This window comes from Pantherophis guttatus, chromosome 4 (assembly GCF_059756535.1).
Source record: "Pantherophis guttatus breed Tessera chromosome 4, ASM5975653v1, whole genome shotgun sequence".
NCBI classification, from domain to species: Eukaryota; Metazoa; Chordata; class Lepidosauria; order Squamata; family Colubridae; genus Pantherophis; species Pantherophis guttatus.
The window spans coordinates 23,670,515-23,692,842 of NC_142066.1; the positions used below are offsets into that span (position 1 = coordinate 23,670,515).

Consider the following 22,328-nt stretch of genomic DNA (forward strand, 5'->3'; position numbering starts at 1 on the left):
AACGAGAAGACAATGAATGGAAATATTACAGATAGAATATGCCAAGGAAAATATTATTACAGAAATATGTACTTGGTAAGGTTGAACAAAAACACCAAGCACTGAAGCTAGCAATACAACTGATTGTTATATAACAACAACCATGGATGCCACTTTAACAGCACTCAGCAGCAGTTTGACTGAAGGAGGAACACAATTCCATGAATCCATAGGATCCATATTAGCCTTGCAATGAAGACATTTGATATATAAAGAAGAGGTGTAGATGAGGCCATTACCACTAGGAGGTGCTGTTTCTTAAGGAAATTCACATTTGTAAACTTGGTGTTGGATATTTCCACTATTTTTTTAAACAGTAGAGACTATCTGAAATATAGAAGCCAACATGCAATATTAAGAGATATTTAGCATCTCGACTGCCCTTCCTGTGGGGCAGAGGTGGGTTTCAGCAGATTCTGACCAGTTCTGGAGAACTGGTAGCGGAAATTTTGAGTAGTTCGGAGAACCAGTAGTAAAAATTCTGACTGGCCCCGCCCCCATCTATTCTCTGCCTCCCAAGTCCCAGCTGATGGGGGGGGAATGGGGATTTTGCAGTAACCTTCCCCTGGAGTGGGGTGGAAATGGAGATTTTACAGGATACTTCCCCTGCCATGCCCACCAAGCCATGCCATGCCACACCCACCAAGACACACCCACAGAACCGGTAGTAAAAAACTTTGAAACCCACCACTGCTGTGTGGCAGTATATAAGTCTAAGTGCTATTGCTATTTGCTGTTTAACCTATTCTTCCTTCCTTCCTTCCTCCCTCCCCCTCCCCTCCTCTTTTCTGTCTTCAAGCAAGCTATGTATCATAGATTCCTCTCCTCCCTCTCCATATCCTGAAATAAGACAAGCTTCACAGAGAAATAGATTAATTTGTTAAAGAGTCAGTAGGAGATAAGCATTTTCCCACGACTCCCTAAACAAACATTCGTATCTTCCCCAATACATCAAACTAAATAAAGTTCTACCACATTTTCCACATCCCCAAATAGGACATTGCTTATAACAGAGAAATAAAAATCCATTTTTAATTTGATCCTAGAGAAATGATTCAATATTTAATGTTCATCCTTGTATATTCAAGTATATTTGAGTTGGGGTAGCCATAAAAAGAGAAGTAGACTCAGTTGTGCCCCTGTAGCAACTTTTTGGCCGAATAAATTCTAATACATTCAGATTCAATTAGATAACTTGCTTTTGTTCATGTAGAAAATCAGTTCCATGGACCTTAGAGAGAATTATACCATGGCTGAAAGTGGTAGAATCTAGAAGTTGGATTTAATTTTTGTTTTAGAACCATTGTTTCATTCTTTGCTCTTCCTCCTTTTTTTCCTTCTCTTTCCTGCTATCTGTTTACTGTTCTTCCTTCTTCCGTTCCAAAGTTAGTACAGGTAGTCCTTGACTTACGACAACAAATGAGCCCAAAAGTTGCTAAGTGAGACATTAGTTAAATGAGTTTGCCCCATTTTATGACCTTTCTTGCCACATTTGTTAAGTGAATCACTGCAGTTGTTAAGTCGGTAACACACGGTTGTTAAGTGAATCTGGCTTCCCCATTGACTTTGTTTGTCACACGATCCTGGGACCCTACAGCCACCATAAATGCAAATCAGTAGCCAAGCATCTGAATTTTTAATCACATGACCCCCGGGGATGCTGCAATGGTCATAAGTGTGAAAAACTGTCATAAATTACTTTTTTCAATGCCTTTGTAACTTCGAGCAGTCACTAAATGAACTGTTGTAAGTCAAGGACTACCTGTACAGCAGTGGTTCCCAACCTTTTTTTGGCCATGCCCCACCTAAGCATCTCTAAAATCCTGATTTCCCCCCCCCCCTGTGACATATAATTCTTACTTTACTCAAAAAGTGAACTCTACTCACATGGAGGAAGCCTAAAAGGCCATTAACTTGGCTTAAACAAAGTTCAAATTGCCCCCATTAAAAATCAAACTGCCCCCCTGTGGGTCATGGGCCCCATGTTGGGAACCACTGCTGTACAGTCAACAGTACTAACTAGCTTGATTTTACATAAACCCCAATGTCAGGTTTCGATGCTATCTCAAAATAAATGAATTTCCAAACTGCCGATCTTTGAGGAAATTTTCTCTTTATTGAGCATAGCGATCTGTCCCTGGCTCTTTCGCGGTCAGTACTGACCTTTGCCCCCCAATCCCTCCCTTTCCGATCCCCAATTCTCTGCGTCTCATTGGCTATCTTCCAAGCCACTTTCCTCATCCCTTCTCCATCAGATCACAGGAATGTCTCCCTCCTCCCATCTCCGAGGAGACAGAATCTTCAAAAGAATTAAGTAGGCACCGAGCCCCCCCAAAGGCCGTTCTGAGTAGGGGAGAAGGTCTACCTCTCCACCAAGTATTTGTGCTGGGACACTGACACCCAATTCTATTCACATCAGAGATTTCTCCATCTATCTAGATAAAAATGAAAAGAAGGACTAAGGGATGATCTGATATCTGTCTTCCAGTATCTCAGAGGCTGCCACAAAGAAGAGGGAGTCAACCTATTCTCCAAAGAACCTGAAGGCAGGACAAGAAGCAATGGGTGGAAACTAATCAAGGAGAGAAGCAACTTAGAACTAAGGAGAAATTTTCTGACAGTCAAAACAATGAATCAGTGGAACAACTTGCCTCCAGAAATTGTAAATGTTCCAACATTGGAGGTTGGAGAGATTGAACAATTTGTCTGAAGTGGGTTTCCTGCCTGAGCCAGAGGGTTGGACTAGAAGATCTTCAAGATCCCTTCCAACTCTGTTATTCTGTTACCTTCTTTCTAACTTTTTAGTTGGCCACAAGAACACCATCTGATGTGTTCACTCTTGTGAGACCACTAAAGGACACCACCTTTAACTGAGGCACAAAAGAAGGAGAGATGCCCCGCATGAAATGATAACTGGAAGTGATGAAGAAGATATTCCAAGATATTCAGAGATATGCCTCTAAACAACTTTATTGGGTGTGAACCACTACCTTGTGGGGGGAAAACCATTAATCCTCCAATATATATGTAACTATAGAAGACAGACAGATCACTTCTGGCAGTTTTTGAAGTTTTTACTGAAATAGTATTGATTTCCATGTAATAAATCATGCCCAATAGCTGGCATTGAGTTATTTAGTCTTCTCACTAAGAGATAAACTTTGGAAACTGCAAGAACAAATTGTATGTACTGTTTTTTTATTTGCTTTCCCCCTCTAAACATTATTACTCAATTTGGCTCAAGGTTTAAACTAACTTATATTGTAATCAAGCCAAGAGGTCAACAGTTATGTTTGTTTCTCTTTTTGAGCCAAAAATGATACTCTTATGTGTTAGGTAGAGTCTTTCTAGGCATGTACTAATTGAAATTTAAAAAAAAAGACTCCTGGGTGAAGAATAGTCTATTTTTCTCTCTCCAATCCAGAATCTATTTTTTTCCTCTCATTGAATGGTCATTAGCACTCTGAGGTGTGGTCATTGGTGCTAATAACCAGATGACTGCAAGGAATATAAATCCTTCATCCCACCCGCCTCCCAGTCAGCTAGAACTGAAGAAACTTCTTGGATGAGAAAATAAATATTTTCAAGGAAAAAAACCAAGAAAGTCCAGTTTCCTTTTGGAAAAGCATTTTTGGGACAACTATGACCAAGATAATTGATAATCTCCATAGACATCTGGAAGTTGAAGTCCACATATCACACAGTTGCCCAGCTTGAGATACAGGGGGTTGGACTAGAAGTCCTCCAAGGTCCCTTCCAACTCTGTTATTCTGTTACATGGGATACTACATTGAGAAGGGACTTGGACTAGATCCAAGATGGCGAACCTATGGCACACGTGCCACAGGTGGCACACAGAGCCATATCGGTGGGCATGCCAGCTGATTTTCAGGCCCACCAGAAATTGGGAATCGGGCAGTTTCCGGCCTCCAGAGGCTTTCCAGGAGGGTGGGGAAGGCCGTTTTCGCCCTCCACAGGCTCCTAGAAAGCCCCTGGAACCTGGGGAGGGCAAAAAAACAGGCCTACCATGCCATCACGTGTCAAAAGTGGAGGGAGCGCAGGGAAGGCGGTCGCGTGCGCATGCGTGGGGGGGGCAGGACACAATGAATTATGGGTGTGGGCACATGCGTGTGTGACCACCACCCCCCCGCACTCCCCCCGCTTTTGGCACACGACGGCAAAAAGGTTAGCCATCACTGGATGAGATTATTTCTATGGTCATTTCCAACTCTATGATTCCATAATAAATAAAACCAAATCAGAATTATTTTCTAGTCTAACTTCATCTATTACTTTTGAAGAATGCAGCCCCCTCCAACGTCCCGTTCAAAAGTGAAGGAGGGGGGGACTACCCATAATAGTCTTTGGAGGTTAATAAAAACAGTATAGGCCGGTGCACATTCGTGTGGCAGACAGCTGCTCTTCTGGGTTTCAGCTGGCCGATGTGCATGAATGCCGGACCAGCTGTAACCTGGAAGAACAACTGGCGATGGCGTGCATGTCCACAGAGAGGGCTCTGCGTGCCACCTCTGACAGGCATGCCACAGGTTTGCCATCACAGGCACAGGCTCTTCCCACACAGCCATTTGGTGTAGTGGTTAAGACATCAGGCTAGAAATGAGGATACTGGGAGTTCTAGTCCTGTCTTAGGCACCGATGTGACCTCGGGTCAGCCATTTTCTTTCTGCTCCAGGAAGGAAGCAATGGAAAAACTACTTCTGAAAAACATTGCCAAGAAAACTTCAGGGAGTCTCCAATAATCTGACATGAGTGAATGGAAAAAGAAAAAGACTCTTGCCTTTAAATGGAAATATTCTCTACAGACTGACACAATTTGTGAAAGCAACAGGGGGCAAGGATAGATAGACGGAGGCTGCCTTGCCTTTATTTGGTTAGTAGTAGTAGGAAAGAAAGGGATGTGGTGGCTCAGTGGCCAAGATGCTGAGCTTGTCCATCAAAATGTCGGCAGTTCAGTGGTTCGAATCCCTAGTGCCATATAACGGGGTGAGGGGCCCACCGGAAGTCAGGAAACGGGCTGATTCGGCCTCCGGAGGGCCTCCAGGGGGTGTGGGGAAAGCTGTTTTCACTCTCCCCGGGCTCCTAGAAAGCCTCTGGAGCCTGGGGAGGGTGAAAAATGGGCCTACCGGGCTCACTGTGCCATCACTTGCCAAAATTGGGGGTCGCGTGCGCATGTGTGGGGGCGCGGGGCGGCATTGAATTATGGGTGTGGGCACACGCATGCGCGACCCTCCCATGCTTCCCCCACTTTTGGCATGTAATGGCAAAAAAAGTTAGCCATCACTGCCCTATACCACTCCAAACAAATGACTGTCCAATCTCTTCTTTAAAAACTATACTTCTGGAGCACCCACAATTTCTGAAGGCAAGGCATTTCACTGGTTAATTGTCCTCTCTGTCAGGAAATTTCTCCACAGTTGCAACTTGGTTTTCTCCTTGATTGGTTTCCATCCATTGCTTGAGAATAAATTGTTGGGCACCATTTGTAGGCCACATCAGTTCTACAAAACTGGTGAAGAAAAAAAAAGGGGGGGTTTACGAAATCTCTATAAAACAGTGTCCTTGATAAGATTGCACAGAAAGAACAAACTGTATGCTGAGATCAGAGCATTTTATCCTAGGTGTGGATTAAAAAGGAAGGATCAGTCAATTCAGAAACTGACAAAAACACTCTTAGTAGATATCTAATCTAGGGTTCTTTGGGGGGGGAGGGAGAAAAACACACATCATCCCATCCAATAATAAGCTTCACTTCTGAGTTGGGGTTGGAATTAGGGCATAAAAGATTGCAGAATAAAAGGAGCATCAGAAAACATTTCCTGTGCTGTGGCTCCTACAGTTGGTTTCCACACAAGGAACTCATCTATTTTATCTTCTTTGCAGGTAAGTAAAATGTTATCATCCCTTCCTTTCTAAGCCTATTATTGACTTCTTCATATTGTGGATATTGTCAACTACCTGTTTATGGCCTGCAATTATAAAATGCTGTTTCAGCAGTGATTTTTTTAAAAGACTGTCAGAAATTTTGCAGCTCTACGAAAGCACAATATCCTTAGAAGATGCTTTGAAAGTCCTGATTCATTTTTGATTGTGTGATTCCTTCTGGATTCCTCCCCACTTGTCACTTTCAGCATTTTTCATGGAATGGGATGGAGTGGAGTAGAATAATATTAGAATAGAATAATATTGTGACATACCATTTATTATTCTATTAATCATATAAATAGCTACTAGCCCAAAGCTCAGCTATCTTTGCTCTCTTTGAAGCCAGAAATAAATGAATCCCAGGCTCACTTATTTATTTATTCAATGTCTACTCACCCATCTCACTGATAAAGCAACTCTGGGTAGTTTACAATGTAAGAAAAGATTAAAATATACTAAAAAAATACAATTAAAATTAGGGGAAAAAATGAATAGAAAAGCTAAAAACCAACATGATATGTGGCCTGAGGATAGATATCTTCTCTACCTAGTCAGTCACCCCCCAACATAGCTGGCCACTGTTGGGGTCCAGGCCAACTTTTCAGGCTCTTTTGGAAGGCCAGGATTGTGGAGGAGGACATCCGACTGCAGAATATTCCAGATGGCTGAGCCACAGCAGAAGACTCTTCTCCTGGACTCTGCCAGCTGAATTCTTTTAGCCAATGGAAGAAGGTCAGGGGCAGGTTCCAAATCCTGTCGCTACCGGTTCGCTCATGCACGCATGCACATCTGGGCAGGTGGGCGGAGCCTCCCGCCAGCACCACTACCGGTTTGCCTGATCCGGTGCGAACCGGTAGCAACCCACCACTGAAGAAGGTCCTTTCCACTGAATGAGTGGGATGGAGTAGTCCTGTTAGGGTGAAACAATTCCTCAGGTACCCTGGACTTTGTCAGATACTCCCAATGTCTGAGCTTGTTGTTTTCTGGCAGATGTTTCATTACCCAAACTAGGTAACATCATAGTGCTAGTAAGGAATGGAGTTCATCTCAATTTACATTCTACTAGCTTGCCCTTGTCAGTATTGGTGGGGGTGGTTTTAGAGGTTCTTTGGTTGGGCTGTTTTATTGTTAGCTTGTTTGGAAGTGCCTTGATTGGGGTATTGTTTACTTCTTGATTGTTGGTCTGATATAAATCTTAGTAACACTGATGTTATCTAATTGGTTATTGAAATATCTTCAAGAAAACGATCAAGCTCAGAGTGCACCAACCTGAGCTATAAATATTCTCCTTTGCTGGGTATTCCCAATGTCTGTGAAGGTCCGTTATAAGCCAGTCAATTAAAAAATTGAAGGGGAAAATTTCTATTACCATATTCCAAACTGAATCGTTCCACCATTCCTTGTTTCAGCTGTTGCAGAGACAATGATGCCTTCGAAAGAATCCTTCCACGCTCTGCTTCTCCTCTTAACCACTGTATTCATCCCAGGATCCTTTGCCTTTAGCTATGAGGACTTCCTCATGAAGCATTATGACTTCCCAAGGAGCTTTGTTGGAAGCCACTATTGCAATGCCATGATGCAAAGCCGGGGAATGACCAAACCCAAATGTAGGCTAGTCAATACCTTCATACATGACACCAAGGCTTATATCCTTGATGTGTGTGGCAGAAAAGGAGTGTCTTATGGACATGAACTGCGTCATAGCATAAAGATATTTTCGGTCACCACCTGCACTTTGAGAGGTTCCAACCCTCGAGCACCTTGTATCTACAGAGAAACTCTTTCCCCAAAAAACATAGTCGTTGCCTGTTTGGATGGAAAGCCCGTACACTATGAGGAAGGCGATTTTGCATTGGTGCATGAAGATGAATCATCTTATTAGCATTGGAGTATCAACTCTTTTGTTGATTCTCCTGTGTCCACTCCTGAAGGCAGGAAAAGAAGTCATGGATGGAAACTTATCAAGGAGAGACCCACAAAGAACTAAGGAGAAATTTCCTGACAGTGAGATCAATTAATGAGCGGAACAACTTGCCTTCAGAAGTTGTGGATGCTCTATCACTGGAGGTTTTTAAGAACAGATTGGACAGCCATTTGTCTGGAATAGTATAAAGTCTCCTGCTTGGGCAGAGGTTGGACTAAAGGACCTGCAAGGTCTCCTTCAACTCTGTTATTCAATTAACTCCTCTGTGCAAAATTAAAGTTTGATTCCTAATTGTGTGACATTTTTTGTCCAGTATATGACTTACAACTGCTCAGTCTTTGGATCTATCTATCTATCTATCTATCTATCTATCTATCTATCTATCTATCTATCATCTCTCTATCTATCATCTGTATCCATCCATCCATCCATCCATCCATCCATCCATCCATCCATCCATCCATCCATCCATCCATCATATCTATCTATCTATCTATCTATCTATCTATCTATCTATCTATCTATCTATCTATCTATCTATCTATCTATCTATCCATCCATCCATCCATCTATCCATCCATCATCCATATCTATCTATCTATCTATCTATCTGTCTGTCTGTCTGTCTGTCTGTCTGTCCGTCCGTCCGTCCGTCCGTCCGTCCGTCATCTATCTTGCTAACATCTATTCAGTTTTAAATCCTTCTGATTTTTCACCATAACAGTCCTTCTTTCCGCCAAGGGTCATACTCCTTCATTTGTTAACAGAGCAGTCTTATCTTCCCCCAGGTTTCTGCTTGCTACTCTGCCAGCTATAAATTCATGCAGCTCACTTGTATGGCTCTATCTCTAAATTGTCTTCTCCAAATTCAATAGCTTATTTATTAATTAACTTCAATAAGGCTACATTTAGTGATTTTTTTTTTCCACACAGGAGGAATCGTGTTAATGTTCACCCAATGATGAGTAGAAAAAATTACAATGAGACCTTGGTAAAGGAGGATAAATAACATTTTTTTTTAACAGCATCAAATTAAAGTAAGAAATCTCCATTTTGTTGCAACCCTATTTTTCGTGTCTGTTGCATGGTTTTGTATATGCACAGCACAGCACAGCACTGATTTCTTCACTTCAACATGATTCCTTCATTCCCCTGGATTTTAAAGTTATGGAAAAGCATGTTTGTGGTCATAACGGTTTCCAAGGATTGACCATCGTGTTATTAGCTAATCATAAAGGCTATTGAGAAAATTCCAGTGAACCCCAATCGCTAGCAGGCTGTTTTTTTAGACATCAGTTGCTCTGGTTTAATAAGGAAAGTAGAATCATGTATAAAAAGAGAATCACAAAATCAACCAACCAATCCTATGACACAGACACAAGAGGTTCATTACAGATAGTACAGTGGTCTAAGCACCCTGTCATTAACACAGCTGCCTGCAATTTACTGCTGGTTCGAATCTCTCCAAGGCTCAAGGTTGACTCAGCCTTCCATCCTTTCTAAGGTAGGTGAAATGAGGACCCAGTTTGTGGGGGCAATAAGCTGACTTTGTATAAATATACAAAAGTATGAAGGCTATTGCTTAACGCATTGTAAGCCGCCCTGAGTCTCCGGAGAAGGGCGGCATATAAATCAAATTAAAAAAAAACAAACACACATTTTCTGGGCAAACCCTGATGGAGAAGAGGAAACATAGGAAGTAATTTAAACAGGTAGGTTTACAGTGGGTGTCAAGTAGGTTTAAGACGGTTACGCTAAATAGACAAGCTTGGGGAAGCCAGATTTAATTAGAGAATTCTATGGCGCACATTAGGGCAACATCCTAACTTCTTTCACATGTGGGTTGAGAAGGAATTTCAGGCTGAAGGCACAACAAATGTTGCCATTCTGCTCCAAATTCTTACTCCTGTTCCCCTTGTAGGTTTGCTCAGAAGGTTAGAACATCAATGCAATCACGGTGCAATTGAAATTGCCCCGACTGCTAGGGAAGATACACCTGGTATTTCATAGTAACCTCTTAAAATCTGTGGTCGGATTGACCCTGAGGCCACTACCCCATGAGCCCCTGGACCCTGTGGTTATAGGGGGCCAAACCCATTATGAGGTGCAGCAAATCCTCAATTCGAGGTGGCACAGGAGACAACTCCAGTACTTAATCAAGTGGAAGGGCTACTCCTTCTCAGAGGCATCTTGGGTAAAGAGTAGGAACATCCAGGCTGATTGCCTTATAGCAAAATTTCATGCAGAAAATCCAAACAAACCTGGGGTGTCCCTAAATTCTATACCTGTACTCAAATTGCTTTGCACAGGTCACCTTCATGTAATGTTATTTTAGATGCATTCTGGAGAACTGCAGATAGTGTTATTGTGGGTCCTGGTGCAATTTTGATGATCCAAACTGATGCCAATTCTGCCTCTATCCTGCCACAGTTGATGATAATGGAATGAATACAATCTGGAGAATTAGACCTAGCTTTGCCCTTTTGTCAGAGAAGATATAAAAGATACATTTTCTCTATCATCCATCATGGGCTGAAGAATTAATCTTATGTTGTATAGGTGGGCAACTATTTTATTATTGGAACTAGCAATCAGATGACCATTTGGAAAACTGAATTTTAAAAAGATATGTAGGTTCTTTAGTTCTCAATTATTTTCCTATCCAGAATCCGGTGTACATGCTAATGATACATATAATTAGGGGGCATTAATGATACATTAGTAGGGGAAAAACAATGAAAGCAACATTGGTTCTTCCTGATGGGAGCTCCACTCTTTTGTGTTCCCTCTCTTTCTGTTTCTCCTCTTCATATAAAATAAGTAATTATCAATCACATTGGAAATCCAGATTTGAATTTATTTATTGTAAGCCACTTGTACTTCTAAATAAAGATGAAGGTCAAGGAAGCACTACAAAATATTCAGATGTTAGATAGACAGACAGATAGATGGATGATAGATAGATAGATGATAAATAGAAGATAGATAGACAGATGATAGATAGAAAGATAGAAAGAAAGATAGATAGATAGAAAGAAAGATAGATAGAAAGATGATAGATAGATAGATTAGATAGGTGATGATAGATAGATAGATGATAGATAGATAGAAAGATAGATAGATAGAAAGAAAGATAGATAGATTAGGTGATGATAGATAGATAGATGATAGATAGATAGATAGATAGATAGATAGATGATAGATAGATAGATAGAAAGAAAGATAGATAGAAAGATGATAGATAGATAGATTAGATAGGTGATGATAGATAGATAGATAGATAGATGAATGATAGATAGAAAGAAAGATAGAAAGATGATAGATAGATAGATAGATAGATTAGATAGGTGGTTATAGATAGATAGATAGATAGATAGATAGAAAGAAAGATGATAGATAGATAGATAGATAGATAGATAGATAGATAGATAGATAGATAGAAAGCTAGATAGACAGACAGACAGACAGACAGATAGATAGATAGATAGATAGAAAGATAGATAGATAGATAGATAGAAAGAAAGAAAGAAAGCTAGATAGATAGAAAGAAAGATAGAAAGATGATAGATAGATTAGATAGGTGATGATAGATAGATAGATAGAAAGAAAAAAGATAGATAGATAGATAGATAGATAGATAGATAGATGGAAAGAAAGATAGATAGATAGAAAGAAAGATAGAAAGATGATAGATAGATTAGATAGGTGATGATAGATAGATGATAGATAGATAGATAAATGATAGATAGATAGAAAGATAGATAGATAGAAAGAAAGAAAGATAGATAGATAGATAGATAGAAAGAAAGATAGATAGATAGAAAGATGATAGATAGATTAGATAGGTGATGATAGATAGATAGATAAATAGATAGATAGATGATAGATAGATAGATAGATAGATAGAAAGAAAGATAGAAAGATGATAGATTAGATAGGTGATGATAGAGATAGATAGATAGATAGATGATAGATAGAAAGAAAGAAAGAAAGAAAGATAGATAGATAGATAGATAGATAGAAAGAAAGAAAGATAGAAAGATGATAGATAGATAGATTAGATAGGTGATGATAGATAGATACATAGATAGATGATAGATAGAAAGATAGATAGATAGATAGATAGATAGAAAGATAGATAGAAAGATAGATAGATAGATAGATAGATAGATGATAGATGATAGAAAGATAGAAAGATAGAAAGATAGAAAGAAAGATAGATAGATAGATAGATAGATAGATAGATAGATAGGAAAGATAGATAGGAAAAATTGATGGATAGACAGAGGTAGAGGTAGAGGTAGAGGTACAGAAATATAGTAGTTAAATTTATGTCAGCATATTGACCCCAACAATCTGGATCCTCTTTTTACTGTCCTTGAAAGGATGGAAAGTTGAATCAACCTGGGACAGAAAAGGATCAAACTCCTGGCAGTGGGCAGAGTCAGCCTGCAATCCTACATTCTAACCACTGTGCCACCATGGAGGGGGGGGAACGGAGGGACAGAGGGTGGGAGGAAGGGAGAGAGAGAGAGAGAGCAATGGAGGGAGAGAGGGAGGGAGGGAGGGAGAGAGAAAGAGAGGGAAGGAGGGAGGGAGGGAGAGAGAGAGAGAGGGAGGGAGGGAGGGAGGGAGAGAGAGGGAGGGAGGAAGGGAGGGAGAGAGGGAGGGAGAAAGGGAGAGGGAGGGAGAGAGCGGGGAGGGAGGGAGAGAGAGGGAGGGAGAGAGGGAGGGAAAGAGGGAGGGAGGGAGGGAGAGAGAGAGAGAGAGATTGAGAGAGAGAGAGAGAGAGAGAGAGATGGTATAGGTATAGATGATGTAGATATAAATGATATAGATATAGATTGTTTTTCTCTAGCTGTGTCCTAATTCTTTTTATTCATTTATTAGACTTAGTTATTTGGAACAAGAGAGAATGAGTGGCCCAAATTAGCTGAATGAACTTCAGTGGCTAGTTGATGTTTCAGTATTGATGATAAGGCAGAAGCATTGCTCCGATGCAGCTGTGAAATATGTTCATGCAGAAACACGCTCTCTTCCAGAATGTCCTTGCACACGTGAACTTTTTTTTGCTCCTTTTTTCAAATTACCATCTGTCCATGCTCACTTCCTCTTTTTGGGAAGTGGGGGAGTCAGTTGCCCTTCTTTCCTGCTCCCCTCTCCCTAGCTGGGGAATCATTTATATAATGGGCTCCTTGAGGCAGAAGGACAGAGGAAGACGGAAGGTTGAGGACCTATCTCTTCTTTAAGATTTCATTCAGATGAGTCTAAGAGCAGGGAAGGCTAAAATGAAGAGATTATTTTCCTGTGAGACGTTACGTTCATCACTGAACTGGATTAGGTTTATCAAAGCTTAGTTGGTTTTCATTCTAAGCTACTCTCTTCATAAGGCTTCTACTACATTGAAGGGCTCACACCAACTTCCTTATGGCCTTGACTCAGGGGTGAAATCCAGCAGGTTTCTGACAGATTCTGGAGAACCGGTAGTGGAAATTTTGAGCAGTTCAGAGAACCAGCAAATACCACCTCTGGCTGGCCCCAGCGTGGGGAGGGAATGGAGATTTTGCAGTATTCTTCCCCTGGAGTGGGGTGGGAATGGAGATTTTGCAATATCCTTCCCCTGGAGTGGGGTGGGAATGGGGATTTTGCAGTATCCTTCCCCTGGAGTGGGGAGGGAATGGGGATTTTGCAGTATCCTTCCCCTGCCATGCCCACCAAGCCATGCCCACCAATCCACACCACACCATGCCCACCAAGCCACGCCCACAGAACTGGTAGTGAAAAAAAATGGATTTCACCACTGCCTTGAATTCAGCTCCTTCCAGACTCTTGAGTGAGATAGATTTTAATTGTAATATTAAGGAAGTATTTTCCACTTAATTCTTACTCTATCCAAGGATAGCATTGGGGGATATAAAGATATTTTTGTGAGAGAACTCAGAGGAATGAAGTAAGAGGCAATTTAGAGGCAGTAAAAATGCAGCAAAGATTGGGTAAGGATTCCCAAGGAATAAAGACAATTCTTGTCAGCCTTCCCTGGTAGTTAAGACAAGAAGGACAACCCCATCCCCAGGCACTATCCATATTTTAAGTTTATCTTAATGATACCTTGCAAGTCTGAAAGTATATCTCCCATCTGTCACCCTTACAAACCAAGAAACTTTCTAAGAAGTTTGTCTTGCCCCCATTCCTTCTGTTGACTCAGCTGCCTCTTATCTGACTGTTGCCCTGTCTGTGGCTGTTCCTTCTGTCTCCCAAGGTCACACACACATCATTACAATATTGCATTGTAGAGGCTTCTGCCAATTCAAGGATGTTTGAAGAGCCCTTCCATTCAGCACCAAGGGAAGTCAGCTCTAAAACTGATGTAGTTCCTGCCTCAACATGAGATTCTGGAAAACAGTTGCATTTTCTAGTGGAAGGAGTGTAGCCTCCTTAGAAATTCTCTCCAGCAGATTCTAAAGCAAATTACCTCCCTGACTAAGATTCCCCTCAGACTTCTTGCAAGGATTTAAATTCCTATTTCCCTAAGCATTATCTTTGAACTCTATCCCAACATGTTTGCAATTTATTTCAGACTCCAACAGATACTTGTCAGTTTCCTATGCCTTCTAGATGTCATGTTTTCCATATACTGTAGGTAAAAATAGCAATGTTCACTTCAGGGCTAGCTGTTTGCAGGAGACTAGTGACTAATGTAGTTAATCCATTTTCTCCCTTTCTTGTGGCAGAACTGACCATGATTTTCAAGAGAGTTGGACTTGGGCTCTTCATACTCGTGGCTGCTGTCGTGATCCTAGGCACTTTTGCTCAGACTTATAAGGACTTCTTGAAGCAGCACTATGACCATCCCAAAAGCAGTGTTGGAAACCCTTACTGTAATACAATGATGAAGAAGCGTGGAATGACCAAGCCCAAATGTAAGGAGGTGAACACATTCATCCATACCAAGAAGAACAATATCATTGCCGTTTGCACAGATGAAGGTGGAATAGCTATTGATGACAGATTGCAACGCAGCAAGCAAAAGTACTTGGTCACCAACTGCAGAATAAAAGGATCCTTCACCAAACCTTGTGAATACAGCGAAGATACTTTGCCCAGACACCTTGTCACTGCTTGTGAGGATAAGTTGCCTGTGCACCAGTGGTGGGTTGCCCCCAGTTCGCACCAGTTCTAAAGAACTGGTAGTAAAACCATCGGGAGGCCCCTCCCACCAACCCCGACGTCACCAAAACGCTTCTGCGCATGCAAACCGGTAGTAAACGTAAGTAGAACCCACCCCTGCTGTGCACTATGAGGAAGATGACATCCAGAAGCATTTGAAGATGATATGACTTCACCAGATTGTATCTCCCTCAAGATGGCTGCTCTTCCATGGGAAAGATCTCATTTTTGGCTGATCCTGTGGCTCATTTCCTGTAGTCTTTTTCATGATCTGTGCTCAGCTGCTACCATTGTAACCTACCAAGATATTTGCTCTGCTTTCATTTTGTTTCTTTTCCTTTCAGACAAAACCAAAATCCTGAATATACTAAATGTTATGCCAGCCAGAAATAATCCCTCTACTTTTAAATGAATGGTTAAAAATAAACAACAACAAAAAACACATTGTATCTCTGTTGTTTGTGGGTGGCTTCATTTCATTTTAAATACTTTTGCATTTTTTTCAAAGAAGTGATGATCGGATTCATCCTGCATTAACCTGACCAAAATTTCTGCTCTTGTTAAATACTTCTTAATTCATTCTCTCTGAACACATCAGTCTTGTTTGTGATGGCCACCAAATTTTATTCTTTTTCTTTTAAACATGAATAGCTCTTCTGAAACAACACAGCAGCCTGATGTAGCTCTAGATTCTTTACTTGGAAGGGATGCAAAACCAACCATCAGAAGGAGAAAGTAATACAAGTAACATGCTTTAGCTGTATTCACACAAGCCCTAGTGAATCAGTGTCAGGCAATTCTAGATCTAGTTTAGTGGCTATCTTAGAAGGAGACTCAGCTCTCACAGTGGCTGGATTTATTGCAAACTGAACAGAAAGAGATCTACACATCTCCACCCCTTTCTTTCCCTGTATCATCTCTGTAGTATAATTGCAGGTGAAGGAGGTGAAATTCTGGGAGTTGTAGCCTATACATCTTAAAGTTGTCCAGGTTACCTTACACATGCTTGACAAAATAAAATAAAATAAAATAAAATAAAATAAAATAAAATAAAATAAAAAAATAAAATAAAATAAAATAAAATAAAATAAAATAATAAAACAAAACAAAACAAAACAAAAAAACAAAACAAAATAAAAAAATAAAATAAAACTAAAAATCTGCTAATCATGAGGAAATGGAGGCAGTGAAAATAGAACAGGGTCTCCACTTCCAGCACATTTAATTAAATGGAGAAAAGCAGGAAGAATTTTGGTGCACTACCTGAAGATTTCTCCAAGGGCAAGTTCTTCATGACTAATTCAACACTAACCAAGAATGCCTCTCAGGGGCATTATATCATTGATATTATATGCCCGTGATGGCGAACCTATGGCACAGGTGCCACAGGTGGCACACGGAGCCATATTGGTGGGCACACGAGTGTTGCCTTAGCTCAGCTCCAGGGCGCATGCGCGCACCGGCCAACTGATTTTCAGGTCTTCCGGTCCCACCGGAAGTCGGGAAACTGGCTGTTTCCGGCCTCCGGAAGGCCTCCGGGGGGATGGGGAAGGCTGTTTTTGCCCTCCCCAGGCTCCTAGAAAGCCTCTGGAGCCTGGGGAGGTGGAAAAACGGGCCTACCGGGCGCACCGTGCCATCGTGTGCCAAAAGCAGGGGGAAGTAGGGGGGTCACGTGCGCATGCGCGGGAGGGTGGGGCACATTGAATTATGGATGTGGGCACACACACCCACAACTCCCCACACTCCCCCCGCTTTTGGCACGTGATGGCAAAAAGGTTAGCCATCACTGTTATATGCTGCCCAGGGAATTCTGGATATTGAAGTCCACATATTTTAATATCGTCAGCTTCAAAAAAAAAACAAAAAAAAAAAACACTGCTCTAGTCTGTGATAGACTGAAGAAAGGTCATTTCAAGTTAAACATGATCCATATATTCTGTACTCTGCCCTCTCAAATTCTACTTATGTTTTTTCTCCTTTAAAAAATTGCCCATAACCATTGGCATATTTAACAGTCTAGTGAAGAGAAGGACCAGGGGAGACATGATAGCAGTGTTCCAATATTTGAGGGGTTGCCACAGAGAGGGGGAGGTCAAGCTATTCTCCAAAGTGCCTGAAGACCAGACAAGGAATAATGGATGGAAACTTAACAAGGAGAGATTCAACCTAGAAATGAGGAGGAACTTTCTGACAGTGAGAACAATCAACCGATGGAACAGAAATTGCCTTTGGAAGTTGTGGGAGCTTCATCATTGGAAGCTTTCAAGAAGAGACTGGACTGCCATCTGTCAGAAATAGTGTAGGGCCATGATGATGAACCTATGGCAAGCATGCCACAGGTGGCACCTAGAGCCATATCTGTGGGCACGCATGCGCGCACCAGCCAACTGATTTTCGGGCCTTCTGGGCCCACTGGAAGTCAGGAAACGGGCGGTTTCCAGCCTCCGGAGGGCCTCCAGGGGGGTGGGGAAGGCCGTTTTCGCCCTCCCCAGGCTCCTAGAAAGACTCTGGAGCCTGGGGAGGGCAAAAAATGGGCCTACTGAGCCCACCGTGTCATCATGTGCCAAAAGTGGGAAGAGCGCGAGGGGTTGCATGCACATGCGTAGGGCGCATTGAATTATGGACATGGGCACGCACACGCACGACCCCCCCTGCCCTCCCCCTGCTTTTGGCACACAACAGAAAAAAGGTTAGCTGGTGTAGGGTCTCCAGTACGATGATCTACAAGCAGTGATGGGATTCAAATAATTTAACAACTGGTTCTCTGCCCTAATGATTTCTTCCAACAACCAGTTCACCAAACTGCTCAGAAAGTTAACAACCAGTTCAACCGAAGTGGTGCGAACTGGCTGAATCTCACCACTGCCTACAAGGTCCTTCCAACTCTGTTAATCTGTTAAAAACATATAGGAATATAGAAGTGTGGTCCATTACAGATAAACATGCATGCACAGATTAGCTATATTTGTTCACAATACAAGAACCATGCTGGAAATGTCATCTTCCTTCTGGCCAACTCTTTACATGTGTACAAGTGAACAGTAGGTTCTGTTTCTTGAAGGACATCCACGTTGCACTTAGTCAGAGGCACACTGCTGCTTGAGAAGCTTCAGGTGTTCATGTCTCTTTCACTAACTGTTTCACCATTGGTGATAAGGCAATAGCATTGCTCGGATCCAGCTGTGAAACATGTCCATGCATAATCACACTCTCTTCAAGAATGTCCTTGCACACGTGAACTTTTTTTTTTTCTGTTTTGAAATTAACGTCTGTCCATGCTCACTTCTCCTTTTTTGGAGTGGGGGGGTCAATTGCAGCCCTTTCCTGTTCCACCTCTCCCTTGCAGGTGGACCATTTATATAATGGGCTCCTTGAGTCAGAAGGACAGAAGAAGGCAGAAGGTTGAGAACCCATCTCTTCTTCGAGATCCCATTCAGGTGATTCTAAGACCAGAGAAGGCTAAGATGAAGCAATGATGTTCTTATGGGAGATTTTGATTCTCACTGAACTGGATTAGACTTTTCAATACTTACTGTAGTTGACCTGCATTTTAGCAGGTCAAAGAAGCTACCTTCTTTGTAGGGCTTGTACTACAGTGAAGTGCGGATTCCACCTTCCTTATTATTTTGATCCCATGGCATCAAGGGATATAAAGATATTTGGGGGGGAGGGAAAAGTGACAGGAATGCAGAGACTAGAGACAACAAAGAGCAGTAAAGGTTGAGTAAAGGTTTCCAAGAAATAGAGCTGATATTTGTCTGCTTTGTGTAGTAATCCAGACAAGAGACACACCCAGGAGTACTAGCTCTATCCACATTGTAAGTTTAGTTTAACAGTACCTTGAAACTCTGAAAGCATTGCACTACTAATCTTCTCATCTTCTCATCGTCCCATCACCCAGCCCCTCCCACTTATGACTGTATGACTGTAACCTTGTTGCTGGTATCCTTACAATTTATATTGATATTTTTTCCTGATTGCTTATTTGTAACCTATGACTATCACTGAGTGTTGTACCTTATAATTCTTGATGAACATATCTTTTATTTTATGTACACTTGAGAGCGTATGCACCAAGACAAATTCCTTGTGTGTCCAATCACACTTGGCCAATAAAAATTCTATTCTATTCTGTTCTACATCTCCCACCCCTATCACTTTTACAATCCAAGGAAATTTTAAGATGTTTGCCTTGACCCTATTCCTTTTGCTGGCTCAGATGCCTCCTCTCTGACCATTGCCTAGCCTCTGGCTGTTCCTTCTATCTCCCAAGGGAATTGCTATACACCTTTAGAATATTACATTGGTAGAACTTCCAATTCAAGGATGCTTGAAGAGCCTTTCTATTGAGCATGGAAACTATTGTAGTTCCTGTCTGAATATGAGACTCTGGAAAACCTTCAATGGTTTTCTTCCACTGGTAGCCTCTTTAGACATTCCCTGGATAAGCTTCTGAGGAAAATTCCCTAATTTTGAAAACATGGAAAGTAAAATATTTTCCATAGTAGCCAAAATAGAAAGGTCCATTTCAGTGTTAGATATTTCAACCACTGGTCTCAGATGGGGATATTCATGTATCTTCTCCCTTTCTTCTGTGGCAGAGCTGATCATGCTGTTCAAGGGTTTTGGCCTTGGGCTCTTCATAATCCTGGCTGCTGTCCTGATGCTGAGCAGTGTTGCTGCTGACTATGAAATCTTCCTGAGGCAGCACTACGATAATCCCAAGAGCAATGTTGGAGATCATTACTGTAATAAAATGATGCAAAGGCGTGGAATGACCAAACCCATATGTAAGGACGTCAACAGCTTCATCCATGGCACAAAGAAAAAAATCATTGCTGTGTGCGGGGATGGTGGGGAAGCTATTGATGACAGATTGCGGCGTAGCAAGAACCAGTTCCAGGTCACCACCTGCAAGAAGAAAGGATCATCCACCAAACCTCCTTGTGAGTACACGGAACACAAGTCGGGCAGATATATTGTCATTGCTTGTGAGAACGGATTTCCTGTGCACTACGTGGAAGGTCAGACTTAACAGTATTTGAAGATGATACGAATTGATTGGATGGAGACTCCCTCAAGATGGCTTCTCTTCTATAGGAAAAAAATATCATTTTCTGCTGATCCTGTGGCTCATTTCCTGGACTCTTTTTCATGATCTGTGCTCAGTTGTGACCATTGTAATCTATCAAATATATTCACCCTGCTCTTCTTTTTTCTCTTTATTCTATAGCCAGCATAAAACCAAAACTCTGAATATCCTAAATTTTACATAAACCAGCAATAATATATGTGCCAAATGCTTTGAAATGAATGATTAAAAATAAACAAAAAAATGCATTACATCTCTGTTCTTTGTGTAGCTTCATTTCATTTTAAATAATTTTGCTTTTTTCAAGGAAGGAATGACCAGATTCATCCTGCATTAACCTGACTAAAATTTCTGCTCTTTTAAAATTGCTCTTGCTTGATTCTCTCTGAACACATCAGGGCCCTGTTTGTGGTGGCCACCAAGTATTGTGTCTATGGAGATTCTCAGGCATCCAGAGCTGAAGAAGTTTCTTGGATGAGAAGCCAAATGTCTTCAAAGAAAAACAACAAAGTCCTTTTGTCCCTTCAAAAAGCAGCTTTGGGACCCCAAAGTATTACTATTTTCCTTTAAATGCAAATAGCTCTTCTGAAATAACAGCAACCTGATGTAGCCCTAGAGTAGATGCGCCGGATCCAGCCCACACGATGCTTAGATCTGGCCCACAAGGCCACCCTGGAAACAATGAAGGACCAACCCTCAGTGCCTCTGCCAGTGAAAACGGTGCTTGGGAGGGCCGTACGCAGCTGGCAGAGGGTTGCAGGAGGCTCTCGCAGCTGAAAACTGAGCTCGGGAGCCCGTTTTCTCTTATAAAGTGCTTGAGCCACCATAGGCACCCCCATCACAAGTGACGTTGAGATGGCCACGCCTCCCCCCCCCCCAGCCATGCTCCCTCGGCCCACAAGGTCAAAAACAATCCTGATGTGGCCCTCAATGTAATCGAGTTTGACACCCCTGCTGTGGAAGGGATGGGAAGCCAAACATCAGAAGGAGAAAGTGTACTACAATTAACAAGCTTTAGCTGTATTCACACAACCTCTGGTGAACCAGTGTCAGGTAATCCTAGATATAGTGGTATCTTAGAAGCTCATTCAGCTTTCACAAGGACTGACAATCATTGCAAACAAAACTGTCTCTATTCCAAACTTGCAGTTAAAAATTGGACTGAGTAAATTTACTTCAGAACCCAACTATTTTTTTTTAATATAAAGTTTTATTAATTTTCTTCTATTACATTTAGTTAGTGCTTAATAAACATTGTGTTGTCTGGATTATTTTGTTTGCTTAATAATACAAATTATATTCCTAATCTTTATTCCTTTTTTCCAGCCATTGATAAAATAAATTCCATGTTTGGTAGTATTCTGTATTTTCTTTCGGTTTAAAATTCAATGTAAGTCTGCCCATTTCTGCACAGTCCAATATCTTCTTAATTATCTCTTCATACAGTGGTATTTCTTCATTTTTCCAAAGCTGCGCAAATATAATCCTCGCTGCTGTTAGTACATGCCATATTAAATATACATGTCAGAGTTCCAAGTAACACCCCCAACAGAAGTAAGACTCCGAGACAGGCATTTTCCTTAAAGTTCCATTTTATTATTTATTTATTTATTTATTATTCGAATTTCTATACCGCCCTTCTCCTTTCGGACTCAGGGTGGTGAACAGCCAAAATAAAAACATTTATACATAAGTACGATTAAAAATAGATTTAAAATAATTAAATTTGGCCCATAGTTTAAAATTTATCAATTTAAAATCTATATCAAAATTTAAAACCAACCATAAAATCAAGAGAGACCGGCTAACTGAAAGAGATGAGTTTTTAGGGCCCGACGAAAGATCCGGGGGTCGGAGATCACTCTTATCTCTAGGGGTAGATTGTTCCAAAGGGTAGGTGCCACCACAGAGAAGGCTCTCTTCCTGGGGGTCGCCAGCCGGCATTGTCTAGCCGACGGCACCCTGAGGAGGCCCTCTCTGTGGGAGCGAACTGGCCGGTGGGAGGCTATTGGTGGCAGAAGGCGGTCCCTTAAGTACCCTGGCCCTAAGCCATGGAGCGCTTTAAAGGTGATCACCAACACCTTGAAGCGCACCCGGAAGTCCACCGGAAGCCAATGCAGCTCGTGCAGGAAAGGAGTCACATGGGAGCGCCCAGTTGCTCCC

The 22,328-nt window shown here is 41.6% G+C and overlaps 1 protein-coding gene across 1 annotated transcript; it reads left to right on the plus strand.

Annotated features, from left to right (window-relative positions):
* Positions 1-19,682: 19,682 nt before the first annotated feature.
* LOC117662234 (ribonuclease-like) lies at positions 19,683-20,198 on the plus strand. Its single transcript, XM_060690922.2, has one exon. It carries the CDS (start codon positions 19,683-19,685, stop codon positions 20,106-20,108), a length of 426 nt encoding a protein of 141 aa, XP_060546905.1. The 3' UTR covers positions 20,109-20,198.
* The last annotated feature ends 2,130 nt before the right edge of the window (positions 20,199-22,328 follow it).